General features: G+C 54.3%; 1 protein-coding gene across 4 annotated transcripts in view; it reads right to left on the bottom strand.

Annotated features, from left to right (window-relative positions):
- BORCS8 (BLOC-1 related complex subunit 8) overlaps positions 1 to 14,042 on the bottom strand; it is a 25,758-nt gene extending 11,716 nt beyond the window's left edge. For 2 of the 4 annotated variants that reach the window (XM_063110424.1, XM_063110422.1), the window contains exons 1-5: positions 13,976 to 14,042; positions 11,067 to 11,179; positions 10,457 to 10,521; positions 8,078 to 8,188; positions 6,658 to 6,732 (exon numbers count right to left, since the gene is read on the bottom strand). In XM_063110424.1, the coding sequence (XP_062966494.1) occupies positions 6,699 to 6,732; positions 8,078 to 8,188; positions 10,457 to 10,521; positions 11,067 to 11,179; positions 13,976 to 14,012 (360 nt within the window). In that variant the 5' untranslated portion in view covers positions 14,013 to 14,042 and the 3' untranslated portion in view covers positions 6,658 to 6,698. Of the gene's footprint in view, positions 1 to 3,847; positions 4,987 to 6,657; positions 6,733 to 8,077; positions 8,189 to 10,456; positions 10,522 to 11,066; positions 11,180 to 13,975 lie in introns of those variants that run through there. The other 2 variants (XM_063110420.1, XM_063110423.1) reach the window with 2 other exon arrangements.

Below are 14,042 nucleotides of genomic sequence, written 5' to 3'. Positions count from 1 at the left end.
GACTTACTCCATCCTGAGTGAAATCCAACTCTGATCCCAGACCCTGTCTGCCCTAGAGACCCAGCCCTTCTCGGAGGCAGTGCTGACCCTCACCCTCACCCAGATGGAGCGGCCCCACCCAAATGGGGTCGCTCTTGTGGCCTTGACCAGCTGTGCCTCCTGTGACCGGCATGTCCAGGCATGCTCCCACGTGCCTGGACAGGAGGGTGACAGACCCTCGGTGGCTGGTGCCACGACTCTGCCTCACCCTCCTCTCCACCGTCCAAAGACACCACAGCATTTTCACCATCCGTGCCTCTGTCCTGCCCTTTTCCCTCTGGCCGCTGTTTCCTCCACTGCAAAGGTCAGCTGTTGGGGGGCCTTCCAGGACCAGACCCCAGCTCAGACTTCTAAATCCATCCTTTTCCCCTAGGATCCCAGCACCACCCAGCACAGGGCCAGGCCCAGAAGAGGATCAGAAAAGGGTTGGTAAATCAATGTGAAAGGAATTACAGGGTGAAGATAGCTCTGGACAGGGCAATCCTGGAGAAGCCCCCAGTTCAGATGAGGCACATACATGCCCCCATAGAGCCTCTACACACGCCCCCAGCCCTATGGGGACAGGGCTGGGTCAGAGGGAGGGGAGGGAGGCTGGGCCTGGCCAGAATTGGGGACAAGGGCTGTGCCAGAGGGGTCGGGGAGGGCTTCCCAGAAGAGGAGGCATTTGTATTGGGCCTTCAAGTATGAGTAGGAGTTTGCCACTGGGAGAGGGCTTTTTGAGGGGGAATAGCACTTGCGCAGGTGCGGAGGAAGAGCACAGAGATAAAGCCAGAGCAGCAGGCCGGAGAAGATCAGGCTGGGAGCCCAAGCAGGGGCTTGGCAGTGGAGGCGGGGGAGGAGGGGTATTGATTTGGGGCAGATACAAGGGGAGCAGGCAGATTGCAATAGCCTCCTAGTGCCCATCTCTTTGGGAGACGAGAGGTGGCTGGCACCCTGGATTCAAGTGGAAGCATGTGGGAGATGCCAGTGTGTTGGGGGGGGACAGGGTGCTGAGGCAGGGAACAGGGAGGCCTGGAAGGCTCATGTCTCTCCCCACACCTCAGTTTACCTGTCTGTGACATGAGCAGTTTTAACTTCTAGTCTGGGCACAATTTTCTCTTTGGACATAAAAACTAGAGTTCACACTGTGTCATAAATGCCCACCCCATCCCTGCTGCCCAGTGTTCAATGCCATACACTCAGGTGTCCCAAGGACATGCCAGGGCCTGGGCCAGGCTGGGGCCTCTGCCTTGGCTTTGAGGTGCAGAACAAGGATCAGGGAGCATGGAGGTGGCTGGGGAGCCCCGGGCCCTCCAAGGGCTGCTCTGTTTACCCGCGGCTACCTGCCTGCCTCTGATGCAACAGGCAGGCTCTGGTTACGTGAGGGTGGCAGCTGGAGCAGCTCTGGGAGCAGCAGGGGCGTGGCGGGAAGGATTGGATGGAGCCGGAGCCACGCTGGCTGGGGCTGCCTCCCTGCGCCCCAATCCCCTGTCCCCTCCCACCACTCAGGCTTCCTCACCCCTTCCTCTTCTGGTCGGCGTTGTCTTCCGCTGTTCACACCCTGTCTCCTACTAAGGTCTCTGCTTTAGCCTTTGCCCCTCCTATCCCATACCCTCCCACATCACTAGTTGTGTCCCCACACGGGGCAGTCAAACGTCTTGAAGCACTCAGTCTTTGCGGATGAGGGGACACCCTTAGTTGCTAGAGTAAGAGGTTGGAGGGCTGAGCAGGAGAAGGGGATAGAAGAGCCAACAGGGGGACCTGGGAAGGGGGCCTGGGAGAGGGGACTGGTGGGGTGGGTGAAAGAGGAGGCAAGGGCGCAAGGGAGGTGGAGAAGGAGGTCCCCCCAAGTCTCTCTCCTCCAGGTCCCCACCCAGGATATCAGCAAGGGAAGGCTTTGAAGGATCTTCCATGGCAAGGACAGTGCTGCCCAATGGGAAGGGAGGACCCAAGGGTTAGAGAACCCCAAGTCCCCATCCCAGCTTTGCCCTGCACTCACTGTGTGACCTCAGGCCAGTCACTTCACCCCTCTGAGCCTGTTTGCTCATGTGAAAAGTGGGGACAATAGCAGCACCACCTCCTGGGGAAATGGGCTCCTTGGGGTTGGGCCTAGTGCATGGTGGCATCAAAGACATGTCCCCATGGGTTTCATGAACAACCGCAGAGTCCTGGAGGAGGTCTGAGCGGTGCAGGGGCATGAGGGTCAAGCTTGAGGCACTCTGAGGCCTCAATGGGTGATCCAATAGGCCTAGACAGGGGCTTCCCAGGTGCCTGAGTGTGCAGGACTCTCCAGGAGTGCACAGCAAGCCTGAAATAAAATCCAGGACTTAGACCAGGGGCTAAGGACAAAAAACTAGCTGAAGTCTGATTTCCACTCTGGCCACTGTGGACAGACCAGGGGCAGGTCAGTGCCCTTTGGCTTTCCCTTCACCCCATCCACAGACTTGAAGGAGCCTGGAGGGGGGCCACACTTCACTCAGGGTTGGGATCTGAGTGCTAGGCACCTGCCTCAATGCCCCATGGTACGGGGAGCTCACTGCCTCTCTTCTGGCTGCCTTCTCATCTCTGGGGCTCTGCTGGAAGCAAGTCCTACTGAGCCGGTTCTCGTAGTGCCCCTGCCCTCTTGTTCATGATCATGTGGGGACAGACATGAGGCCCTGCTGGGTAATGTGGCCTCTCGGAGCGTCAGTTCACTCTGAAAAATGGGAGTGAGAGAATACAGGGTGGAAAAGGGCAGGAGGTCACAATGTGCCCACCAGGAACAGCCAGGACCATGGACAATGACACTTGGAGGCCGAGCTCCGGGCCAACGCTTTGCCTCTTTCGCCCCCTGGTGGCCAGACGGGGCAGGGTATCCTCCAGACAGGAAGGGCAAATCAGAAATGCAAATGAGATGCAAATTAACCAGAGCCCCCACAAGCCCACAGGCTGGGGTGGTGGGGAGTCTGGCAGCCCAGAGTCCTGCTCAGCCCTCTTTGAAAGAGGAGAACTATTTGCCACTGGCTGAAGTCGTATCTAGGGACTGTGGGTGAGCCCACAGAGCCTGGGGAAGGTCTGGGGCATCCCGTGACTGCCCCCCATTAGCTCCTAGCACCCCAGTCACTCAAGGCAGCTGCTAGGATATATGCAACTCTATTTAGCAGCCTGTCTGTCTCATGGGTCTGAGCCCTGGGGGCAGGGATGGCCTGTCTTGCTCACTGGGGCATCCCCGACTCACAGAGGGTGGTCAACCTTTGCTGGATAAATGGCCACACACAGGACAGATGGAAGGACGGTCAGATAATGAGATGTGCCTTCAGACTGAGTGAGGAAAGTGAGAATGACTTTGTAGGCCACACACCTCAGGTCCCAAAATGGGGCAGACCTGAAGCTCCTACTCCTATCCCAGGCTGAGCTGACAATGGGGAGGCAGGACTGTGACCCTGAGGCCCCCCAATATGTCCTAGAGGGGAGAGGGCTGACCCTTATTTCCTGGAAGTGGGAAGCTGTTATTCTTTGATATTCCTGTGTCCCTGACCCTGAGGGATCCCAGCCCCTCCCACCCGTTGACAGACCTGATGCCCAGCAAGACCCTGACACCCCTAGGGCCCCAAGCCTGGGCCAGCGCCAAGCAGTGGGCCTGGCACCCATCCTGCCCACACCCCAACCACTCTGTCCTCGTCTTCCTAGTGCATTTTACTGGAACAAAGGATGCTGGGGCTAACACTGCGTTGATGCACAGCTGGCCTTGGAGGCGTACAAACTGTGGACACACGATCACCCAGGCTTGGAATTCACAGGGGTCAGCACGGCTCTTCTGCAGTCAGCCCCATAAACACACTCAAAGCAATTTTGGCAAAAAAGGTAATTTAGGGGCTCATGAACTGAATAATTGAGATTGGCTAGTGTCAGATACAGCTGGATCCAGGGCCCCATGCAATGTTTTCAGGTGCCCCCTCTTCCGCCCACCCAGCTCAACCACCCAGTTATCACAGTGGGAAGACGGTCCCTTTTCCAAGCTTCCAGCAAAATCCCCAGGGAAGCCCTCTCATCAGGTCACACTGTCCATCTCAAACCAAACACTGTGACCTGGGAGATGTCAGGCTAGGATCCCACATCCACCCCTGGAGGGGAGGTGGCTCCTCCACATGGCCTGAGCCTGGGATGGGCGTTTCTGCTAGAGGCAGGCAGAGACACAAGTGTTCATCTTAGTCCACAGGGAAGATCCGGTCCAGCCTCCTTTGTCCAGTAGGAGAAAGGGAGAACAGAGAGGGCCAGCACCAGGTCCCATGTCACACAGCATGTTAGAGACAGTGCTGGGACCAAACCAGGTGGGGTCTGCTCTTCTACAGCTGTGTGACCTGGTGCAAGTCACGCCCTCCCGGAGCCTCCTTCCCATCTGTTTTGGGGTGACACCTGCCTTAGAGGCTGTCTGAGGATGAAAGACGTCCCTTATGAAGCCTCTAGCACAGTGCTGCACACACAGTGGGTGTATGATCAGGGTTATCGCAGTGGCAGTTATTGGTCCAAGGGGCCATGTCCACGGCCAACCAGGGGGTGGGTAAAAATCCAGGGGAAGCAAAGCCACATCTCGGGACACTCACAGCTGGGCTGGAGGCTCTGGGCAGGAGCAGGAGGGAAATGCTGGCCACACTTGCTTGGTCTCTGGTCCCTGCTGGGTCCCACAAGGTTGTGTCCGAGGGCCCAGTGTTGGGCAAGCTGGGAGCGAGGGCGAGGGTCAGCGGAGGTCTGAGAGGCAGACCTAGGCTATAGAGCCACCCCAGTGGGGCACCTGAGGAAGGAGCCTGGCCAGGCTGAGGACCAGGTGAAGCTCGAGGATCAGAGGGCCTGGGTGGGAATGCTGGTGCTTCCAGGCACAGGTGGCGACTCCAGGCTGGCTGCCTCACCTCTCTGAGCCTTGGTTTCCTCTTCTATAAAACAGGTAGTGTTTAGGGTCCTGGGACTGGAGAGGCAGGTGGTAACTTGACCCTGCGAAAGTCACCAGCAACCCTGAGGGGAGGAGCTTTGGGGAAAAGTGGGGGTGGAATGCTGTAAGAGGGGACGACAACTCTGGGGAGAGGGAAAAGGCCTATAGGGACAAAGGTGGGATCAGGAGGAGCCACAAGAGAATTCTGTATGGGGGTGCGGCAGTGGAGGGACAGCAGTGTCCTGGAGACACGAGGGTGGGAGGGACCAGGGCATGGGGACAGGACATGGGGGTGGTGTGCACCCAGAGCTGGTGGGCAACACTGTGCAGGGCACTGGGGCAAGCTGCTGACCCCCTCAAGCAGCCCCTCCTGCTTTAGGCTCCCCAGGTGATCCCATACCATAGCCTGTGGGACTCCTCACCAGCCCATGCCCAGAGCTATGTCTGGTATAAGCAGGTGCTCAATAAGCGCTCACTAACTGACCGTGGTGCCCAATAAATGCTCACTGACTGTGGTGCCCAACAAGTGCTTACCAACTGCAGTGCCCAGTGAGCACTAACTGGACATGTGTGAGCTCTGTGCCTGCTGGCTCTGAGGGGCTATGGGGGCCCTGCCTCCATCCACCCCACCTTGTCTTCAAAGAAAGTGTCCAAAGCACTGGGGGCAACCGCAGTGCCTGGCAAATGGGCAGGGGCTGTGAGTGTCTGGGCACCCTGGATCTGCCGGTGTATGTCCTGCACCGGCATAGAGTTAACAGCACATTGGGGCTTCCTTGGGTCCACACTCCCCACACATGGTCAGCCACCCCTCCCAGGACTCACACTGCCCTTGTACAGTCCTCTCCCAGATGATCACAGGCCTGGCCCTGTGACTGGCCTCAACCAATGGGACACCCACAAATGTAAAGCCAGCAGAGGCTGGATACGCACTTCTCTTGGGGGACTGCTCTCCCAGCACCCAGCCACCAACAGAAGCCCAGGCTGGCCTGCTGCAAAGGTCACAAGGATGAGAGCCTGACCCATGAGGCTGCCAATACAGGCAGCAACACAGGTCACAGGCCACCTCTGACTTGCCAGCTGCAGTCAAGCTCTGATGAGTGCGACATGAGTGGCCCCAGGTGAGACCAGCAAAACTGCCCAGCTGTGCCCAGCCCAACTGCAGAATCGTGAGCAGGCAAACTACTGGTGGGGTGAGCCTCTGGGTTTTGGGATAGTTTGTCACGCAGCAATAGTGGACTGCTGCAATGCAACCCATCACTGTAGCCTGTGCCCTCTCCATCACCTGAGGCACCACCTTTACAAGAGGGGAATGCAGAGATCAGAGAGGGGGAGGGGCTTGCTCAGCACCACACAGCAGGTCAGTGGTGGAGCTGGGCAGGTAGCTGCTGTGTGGGGCTCTGCCTGGGAGAATGTGTGTGGGAAAGCAGGCTGAGGTGCATGGCAGGGCCGGGAAATGTGGGCCCCCCTCAGTCCTGTGGGGATCAGGACAGAGCTTGTGGCCTGCATAAGAGGCAGGAAGACAGTGGAAAGAAAGCAAAGGAGAAGGGCTAACAAGGTCCCCCAGCAGCAGAGGACACTCAGGGCCTGTGGAGCCCCTCCCCCCCCCCACCCCGAGCCTATCCTACAGGCCTGGTGAGGAAGCCCAATGGTTAGACAACAGGCCTCTGCTTGGATGCCGAATGGGCAGGTTAGTTCAGAGCACAGAGAGGTTCACAGCTGACCTTGGCACTGACCTGGGTCGGGAGGCTGAGGGGCCTCTAAGTCTCCTCCGGAATCAGGCTGAGGAGGGCGGAGGCAGTTCCTCTGGGCTGGAACAAAACGTGTGCAGCACTCATGAGGCAGAGACCAGAGGCTATGAGGCTGCTCAGCTGGGCTGCAGTGTGGGGTTGGGTCACACTCTGGTCCCCCAGGACCTCTGGCCTGAGCCTCAGGGCACCCTCTGTAAAGATGGGACCAGCCACCCACTTCAGAGGCCACGGCTGGGACTCACTCGGGCAGGACTGGCTGCTTTAGCCCACGCGGCTTGCAAAGAGACCTATGGGCAGCCCACAGGCTGCTGCTCGTGTCCTTCAGAAGCCCATCACGCTTCCACAACAGCAGGCACAAGCAGGGCATTTGAAAGCACTTTGGAAACCATGAGTTGACAGCAAAAGCTGTGGCTTTTGAGTGAACTCTGGTCCTGACTGCCAACACCAACCTGTGGCTGAGCAACCAGATGCCGCCTCTTCTTGAAGGCAAAAGAGCCCAGATAACCTATCACGCTACCCTTAGAGGGCAGACGGGCTACACAGCCATTCTCACATGCTCACAGCTTTGCTCCTGACAACTCTCACATCTTAATTATCAGAAACAGCAATGCAGATGCTTTTTTTCTTTCACAATGCCTAGTGGAAAACAGGCATGTCAAGAATCCCAACCTGCGGGAGCCAGACGCATCCCAGGGCAAAGTGATGGCTTATGGTATGTGCATGTGTATTCAAATGTGTGTTTATTAAGTTACCATGAAAACAGAAAAAAGAAGAGCAACTTCTCTAAAAACTTTCTCCCCAGTGTGCAAGGACTCTAAAGGTTTCTCATTTTCAGGTCATCTGCTCCTCGGCTCAAAGCCTCCCTCGGTGAGGGGAGAGCAAGGCCCTGCCAACTCCCTGACCCCAGTTCCCGGTGCTCACCCACTCCAGCCACCCCATCTACCCATATTCCTCTAACAAGCCCGACACATCCAGCCCCAGGGCCTTTGCCCTCACCACCTGCCAACTGGAACTCTGTCCTCTGGCCATGTCCATCTGCAAGTCATTCAGGCCACCTCTTCAGAGGGGCCCCACATCCCTTTGCATCTTTTGCAGCATGTCTGAAATGCGCTTGCCTGTTATGTGTTTACTTGACTGCTGTGTGTGTCCCCCTTTGAGCCTGCCTGTCTCGGTCACTGCTGTGTCCCCAGTACCCCGCCTGAGGCCGGGTACAGCAGAGCACGGGATCTGGATGTTGAATGACTGAATTATCCCACTACAGACGCCAAAAGATAGGAGTAAGCCACCAGACACCGTGAGACGAGGAAAGGGAGTTTTCTAACAAGAAGCGGCGGTTCCTGGCGGAGCTGGCAGATGGTCCTCACAACGAGGAGGCTCAGAGCAGGACAGCAATCCCGGGAGCTACCTGTGGCCCTGCATGGTGGCGTTCATGTGGTCCCGGATGCTGATGGCCTGTTTGAGCAGCCCCTCGACACTGCGGAAGTAGACACTGCTGTCGACCAGGTTCTTCACGGCACTGCAACAGGAGGATGACCTAGTCAGCTCCAGTGTGCCCCTGACACCGTGGCACTAGAGAAGCCTCCCCAGGGCTTGGTGGGGCACCTGTATGGGCTGGGCACTCAGCAGGCACCTCGGTACCATGGGCTTCCCTGAGGGCTCACTGTGGGCTTGAATCTTAGATGTCCCTGTAAATTTCACTTCACCACTGCTGAAACAGCTAAAGCATGTGAAGATGGTCTCCCAAACATCTGGCTTTCCTCTTAGATAATGCATTCCTCCTGAAGGAGCCTATCGACTCGACAGAAGCTCTAAAGGTGACTTTAGACTGAACCAGGGGAGTTCACTACCAATCAGGGGTGCAAGACTGCAAAGCTGCAAGACTGCAAAGCTGCACTAAGTTCTGGCATTGGCTATGCACAGATAAAAGTCTAATGAAAACGTCCTTTCCAACAGCGCTACAGAAAAGTATTTACAAAGCCACTCGGGGCCTTGCTATGCCAAAAAGTTGCCTGTGCAACATCATCTGCAGTAAAAATAGAAGTAGCACCTTAAAGTCCTTCTATTAAAAACAAAAAATCACTCCCACTTATTATCAATCAGGGATGTGCTTGAAAATGCCAGATCACGGTTAGAGTGCAGCCTCATAACACCAAGGTCACGGGTTTGGATCCCCGAACCAGGTACCAGCCAGCCACCATAAAAAAGAAAAAAAAAGGGCAGATCAAACAGGACATTAGCTGTTACCCTTCCAACGAGGTTAAATAGTCCTGGGTTCGATCCCAGTGCCATCCAGAAGGAAAAAATTTTTTTAAAAAAGTAACCAAGTTAAACAGGCCAACTGGCTTCTTCACTTGCATTTCTACAGCCGTCGAAAGGTGGATCTTAACTCACTCAACTGAACACCACCAAACACTGCCGTTTCTCCCCTACATGACTGCCAACCTTGATAAAAAGCTCACTAATATAAGCTCACCATTCCCCAATTGATATACCATTCTAACACCAATTTTACACCAGTTTTTCAATTTTACACCAACAGTTAACACTGCTTAAGGCCTTCAAAACAACTAAAAGATAAGGGATCTTTTATGTCCATACAGAAAAACATTAAATCTTTTAGCATTAGAGATTCACATCTCACTAGAGAGAACCATTCAGAGGTCAGAGCACGCAGGCCTCCCGCCTGGCCCGGCACTGACCAGCTTAGCTCTCTGTGGTGATGGAAACATTCTCAATCCACTAAGATTGAGGTGCTGAATATTTCATTTTATTTCATTTTAATGGGTTAAAATGTCAGTGTGCATAGCCACCTGCAGCCTGGGCTCCCGCACTAAAGGGCAGTTAGAGAAAGCTGGAGAAAGCACAAACTCTAACTCTTCCTTTTTTAACCTTGGCCTTGCTGATAAGCTCAGTGCTGCCTGAAAGTCATTCAGCAGCTGCAAGAGAGAAACTCCTATATCTTTTCTACTCTTCCTTAAGCTAAAAAAGATGCCATATGTCTGGTCACCCTCTGTCCCATCAGACAAAGCAACACTCAGGTCAGTGCCCCCGGCCACTAGACTTCTTGTCTAGGAACCTTTGCCCATACAACCAAATGGCAACAGGTGGGCAAAACCCACAGTGTCACATCACGCTAACTGCTGGGGAACATCTAGCCTCCACCAGAATGACCCACAGCCTGCACCAGAGGCAAACAGCAGGGCTACATAAAGTCACTAAACTCCCAAGGCCACCGGAACAAGACTTGGCATTGCAGTTCCAAGGAACTCAACAGAAGTGCAGAAGGCAAAGCTACAGCAACAACAAAAAAAGAAACACCAGCTATGCCTGTTCACCCTTTCCCTTCAAACAAAACAAACAAAAAAACCTGACTCTAATTTGGTAAGTTCTCACCTTCCCAGCAAAACCTGGTTTGTCTATGAAGTGAACCCTCTGGAAACTTCCATTCACTATGAATGGAAAAACTCCATGCTGGCCCCTTCCTCTTTGCAACCTGAAGATTTAGAGAAAGTTAAACAAAATCAAAAATAAACAGCCATATTGTGCTTTGGTCCTCCCCTGAACCAGCCAGTCTGGTACCTCCCAGAATCCTCACCACCCTCTCCCATGACAGAGGGGGAGGGCTCAGCACCAGGAAGAGACACAGGCTGGGGCTGGAATCTGCTGTGTGGACAGGTGAGTCACATGCCTCCATGTGGGTGGGTTCAGCAGGGCAGGGCTCACCAGCTGGGAGGCTGCTGAATGCCCAGGATGCCCCTGGCAGTGGGGAGGCTGTTGCTCTCACCTGCAGGCATACTCCACGGTGTAGATGGCTCCCTGGCTCTGCTCCTCCCACCGCTGCATGTCGGCCTGTGGGTTAGGGGGACTGTTAGCAAGGGAGGCTGCTGCTTGGAGGTCCCTTGTCCCAGCTCTCTTGGTTGGGCTCCTGAGTTCTCACTGTGTCCACAGGGGCCTTTCCCCCTGCAATTCCCTTCCCTCATGGGTCTGGGTTTTCTTTCTTTTCTTTCTTTCATATTTGGTGGCTGCCTGGTACAGGGATCAAACCCTGGACCTTGTTGTCATCAGGGTCTGTGCATCCTGTGAACACCTGGCTTGGCTACCATACCTTAGGGCCTTTGCAGGGGCTGTTCCCTCTTCCTGGGACACCTTTCCCTCCTGTGGTCACACAGCTGCCTCCTCACCATGCAGGTTATAACTAATACAGATCTTGCTGTCTCCTTCAAAATTAGCCAGATCTGTCCACCCCCAGCCCTGATCTTGCTTGGTTACCACATGCCTCCTCCCTGATGTCCCAGTTTTGACTCCTGCCCCAACAGCCCCTACTCCACCCAACAGGCCCCAGCTGAAGAGGATCTTGGGGAAGGTCCACAGCAGGGGTAGGCCCCAGGGCTCACCTTGTGCTGGGCCAGCTCAGGCAGGGAGCGGCGCACGTGCTCCTGCAGCCGGTAGAGGGCCACAGAGGGCTCGTTGGCCAGGACATAGATGCTCTCAGTGAACTTGTCCGTGACTGGGTCCAGGGTCAACAGTCAGCACGGTGGGGGGGAGGGAGAGTAGGTGGGCGGATAAGCAGACAGAAGCATTAGACTCCTGAATGCTCAACCCGTGAGCCCAGCAGAGAGGAGCATCTGGTGTCTCCCCCAGAAGCTGCATTATCCACGGCCCCAGGGAGGGGCTAGAGGAGATGGTCACAGCAGAGCCTCACTCAAGAGGGCATTAATGCATCCAGTGAATTCATGATCTTTCCCCTCCCAAACCCACTTGTAGTGGACACTGCTTCCGCCCACGCAGATCTCCTTGCATGCCTTTTATCTCAACGACCATGCCTGGGACTCTTCAGAGAATACCACAGGGCCCAAAAGTATATGGAAGTTTACCTCCCTGGATAGCCCTAGGCCATGACTGACCAGTGAGGGATACAAAAGCCTGCGTGTTTGCCACACATTGAGTCAACCTGGAGGCGTAACTCATCCCCAGGAGCTCCCCTGCAAGACCAGGCTGAGGCCATCCCTTGCTCATGCTTCTCCCCTACAGGCTTCTGGTAAGTTCAATGCACACAAATCCTCACCCCAGGGTCTGCTTCAACAAAGTGTGTTCCCAGCCAGCCAGTTGTCCCTGCTCTGCCTATCCTAAATCCTGTTGGTTCCACTGGAAAACAAAGCCTAGATCTCATCTGTTCTATATACTGCTCTGCCCCAGTCCAGGAATGGCCCTCTCCAGCTTGGATGCCAGACTCAGCTCCTTCTTGGTCTCCCTGCTTCCCCTTCCTGTTAATAGTCCAATCTCCATGCAGCAGATGAACACCAGACAAATGTTATCAGATATGTCCTTCCCCTGTCTGAAACTCTTCCATGGCTCCCACCTGCCAGAGAATAAAATCTGCCTTTCTTACCACAGCCCTTAAGGCCCTGCCTGTTCTGGCTGCTGCTGACCTCCCTGCCCACCATGCCCTTTGCCCCTGGCTATGCCCTTGACACTCCCAGCACTGTCCAAAAGAATGATGATGGAAATGTTCTAGGATCTATATTGTCATATAGACCAATATTGTAGCCACTAGCCACATGTGGCTACTGAATAGTTGAAATGTGACCAGTGTGACTGAGAAACTGAATCATTAATTTTAATTTTACCTAACTTTAATCAATTTGAACTGAAATATTCACATATGACCAATAGCACAGCTCAGTTCTGTACACGTTGCCACCTCAGGGCCTCTGCACCTGCTGTTTCTTCCCGTGAGACAACCTTCCCCTACTGGCTCCTCTTCATCCCTCATATCTCAGCTCAATGTCACCTCCTGGGCAATACCTACCTGACCACCAAGCTTAATCAGATGTCCCCTCCACTTCATTCAGGACCTCAGCACCTTGTTTGTTTACCTGATACTACCACAATTTATTAGGTTACATGTTCACAGAAAAAAAAATTAAAGTTTGGATTTGTGAGAGGGGCTTCTCTGAACCTCAGCTTCATTGTCTGTAAAAAGGGAATGATAATAGTACCCACCTGGAGGTTTGCTACAGAAAGGGATTTGGAGCTGGCCGGTTAGCTCAGTTGGTTACAACACTGTGTTCATGGGGCCGACCCGTGGCTCACTCGGGAGAGTGTGGTGCTGATAACACCAAGGCCACGGGTTCGGATCCCATATAGGGATGGCTGGTTGCTCACTGGGTGAGCGTGGTGCTGACAACACCAAATCAAGGGTTAAGATCCCCTTACTGGTCATATTAAAAAAAAAAAAAAAAACACTGTGTTCATAACACAGGATCCCCATACTTGCCAACCACCAAAAAAATTAAAAATAAAAATAAAACATGGATTCAATGTTATCACCCAGTGTGATTGTGGAGAAGAGAGAACCAGGGTATGTCTGGGAGTCAAGGGAGGCTGTGCAGCAGTCTGTACAGCTCATGGCTGTGCCCTGAGTGGGGCAGAACCCAGCCTGCCACCTTCAAACTGTATGACCTCTCACCCTCTCAGAGTAAACCTTTCAGGTTTTGAAAGCAAGCATAGTAGTAGTTTAGTACTAGGCCTCACAGTCAGCTTAACATAAGAACATCTGCTACTCCCTCACCCTGTCGCCCTACCTCCTCTCTTTCCCTAAAGCTGGTGCGTTCAGATAAAAACATCTCTTACGAAGATGTTTTTAAAAAACAAAACAAAACAAACAACAACAAAAAACAACGGCAAAGTCTTTATGGAATGCTGAGTGCTCAAAATAGTTGCACAAACCCCTCCCAGACAAACCCCATAAAGCCTCTGCTAGTCTGCACAGGGCAGAACACCGCTCTTTGAGTTTCCCCTCCAGGTTTGCTAGAGAACATTCCCTCCTTGATAACGTGTGGCTTGGAATCCTTTAGTCTTTTCGTCTCGCCGACACCCCGGGGATTTTACGGAGGGGTTATTAGATGTATTTATGCCTCCTAAATAATTAACTGAAAGTAACTTGTGGAATAAGATAACAAAAACATTTATGACGTGAGAACAGTCTGTGACAGCGCATGCAACTTGTAAGTACGGGGAAATTCAAGCAAACACACACAAATGAGCACACTCAGAGACCAGGAGGCAGCCCACGGCGACGGCCACGCCCCGAGCTGTCCCAACGCATCACAAACACACGAGGTGGATGTCATACTCCTCGTTCCGCAGACGACACAACCGAGGCGCGGGGATTTCCTAAGGTTTCGAAGCCGGTCGCCGGTCAGCCGGGCCCTCACACTCGGCTGCGTCAGGCCGTCCCTCCGCGAGCTGCCGCCCACCCCCGGGCTCCCGCACCCCCGTCCCACCCGGGGCCCCCCACCACCTTTCTTCCCCTTGAGCTGCATCTCCGGTTCCTCCATAGCGATGGCGGCCCGCGGAGCCGGAGGAAC

The sequence above is a fragment of the Cynocephalus volans genome, chromosome 10 (genome assembly GCF_027409185.1).
Source record: "Cynocephalus volans isolate mCynVol1 chromosome 10, mCynVol1.pri, whole genome shotgun sequence".
In the NCBI taxonomy this organism is placed as follows: Eukaryota; Metazoa; Chordata; class Mammalia; order Dermoptera; family Cynocephalidae; genus Cynocephalus; species Cynocephalus volans.
This window is presented reverse-complemented; position numbering and strand designations above follow the sequence as displayed.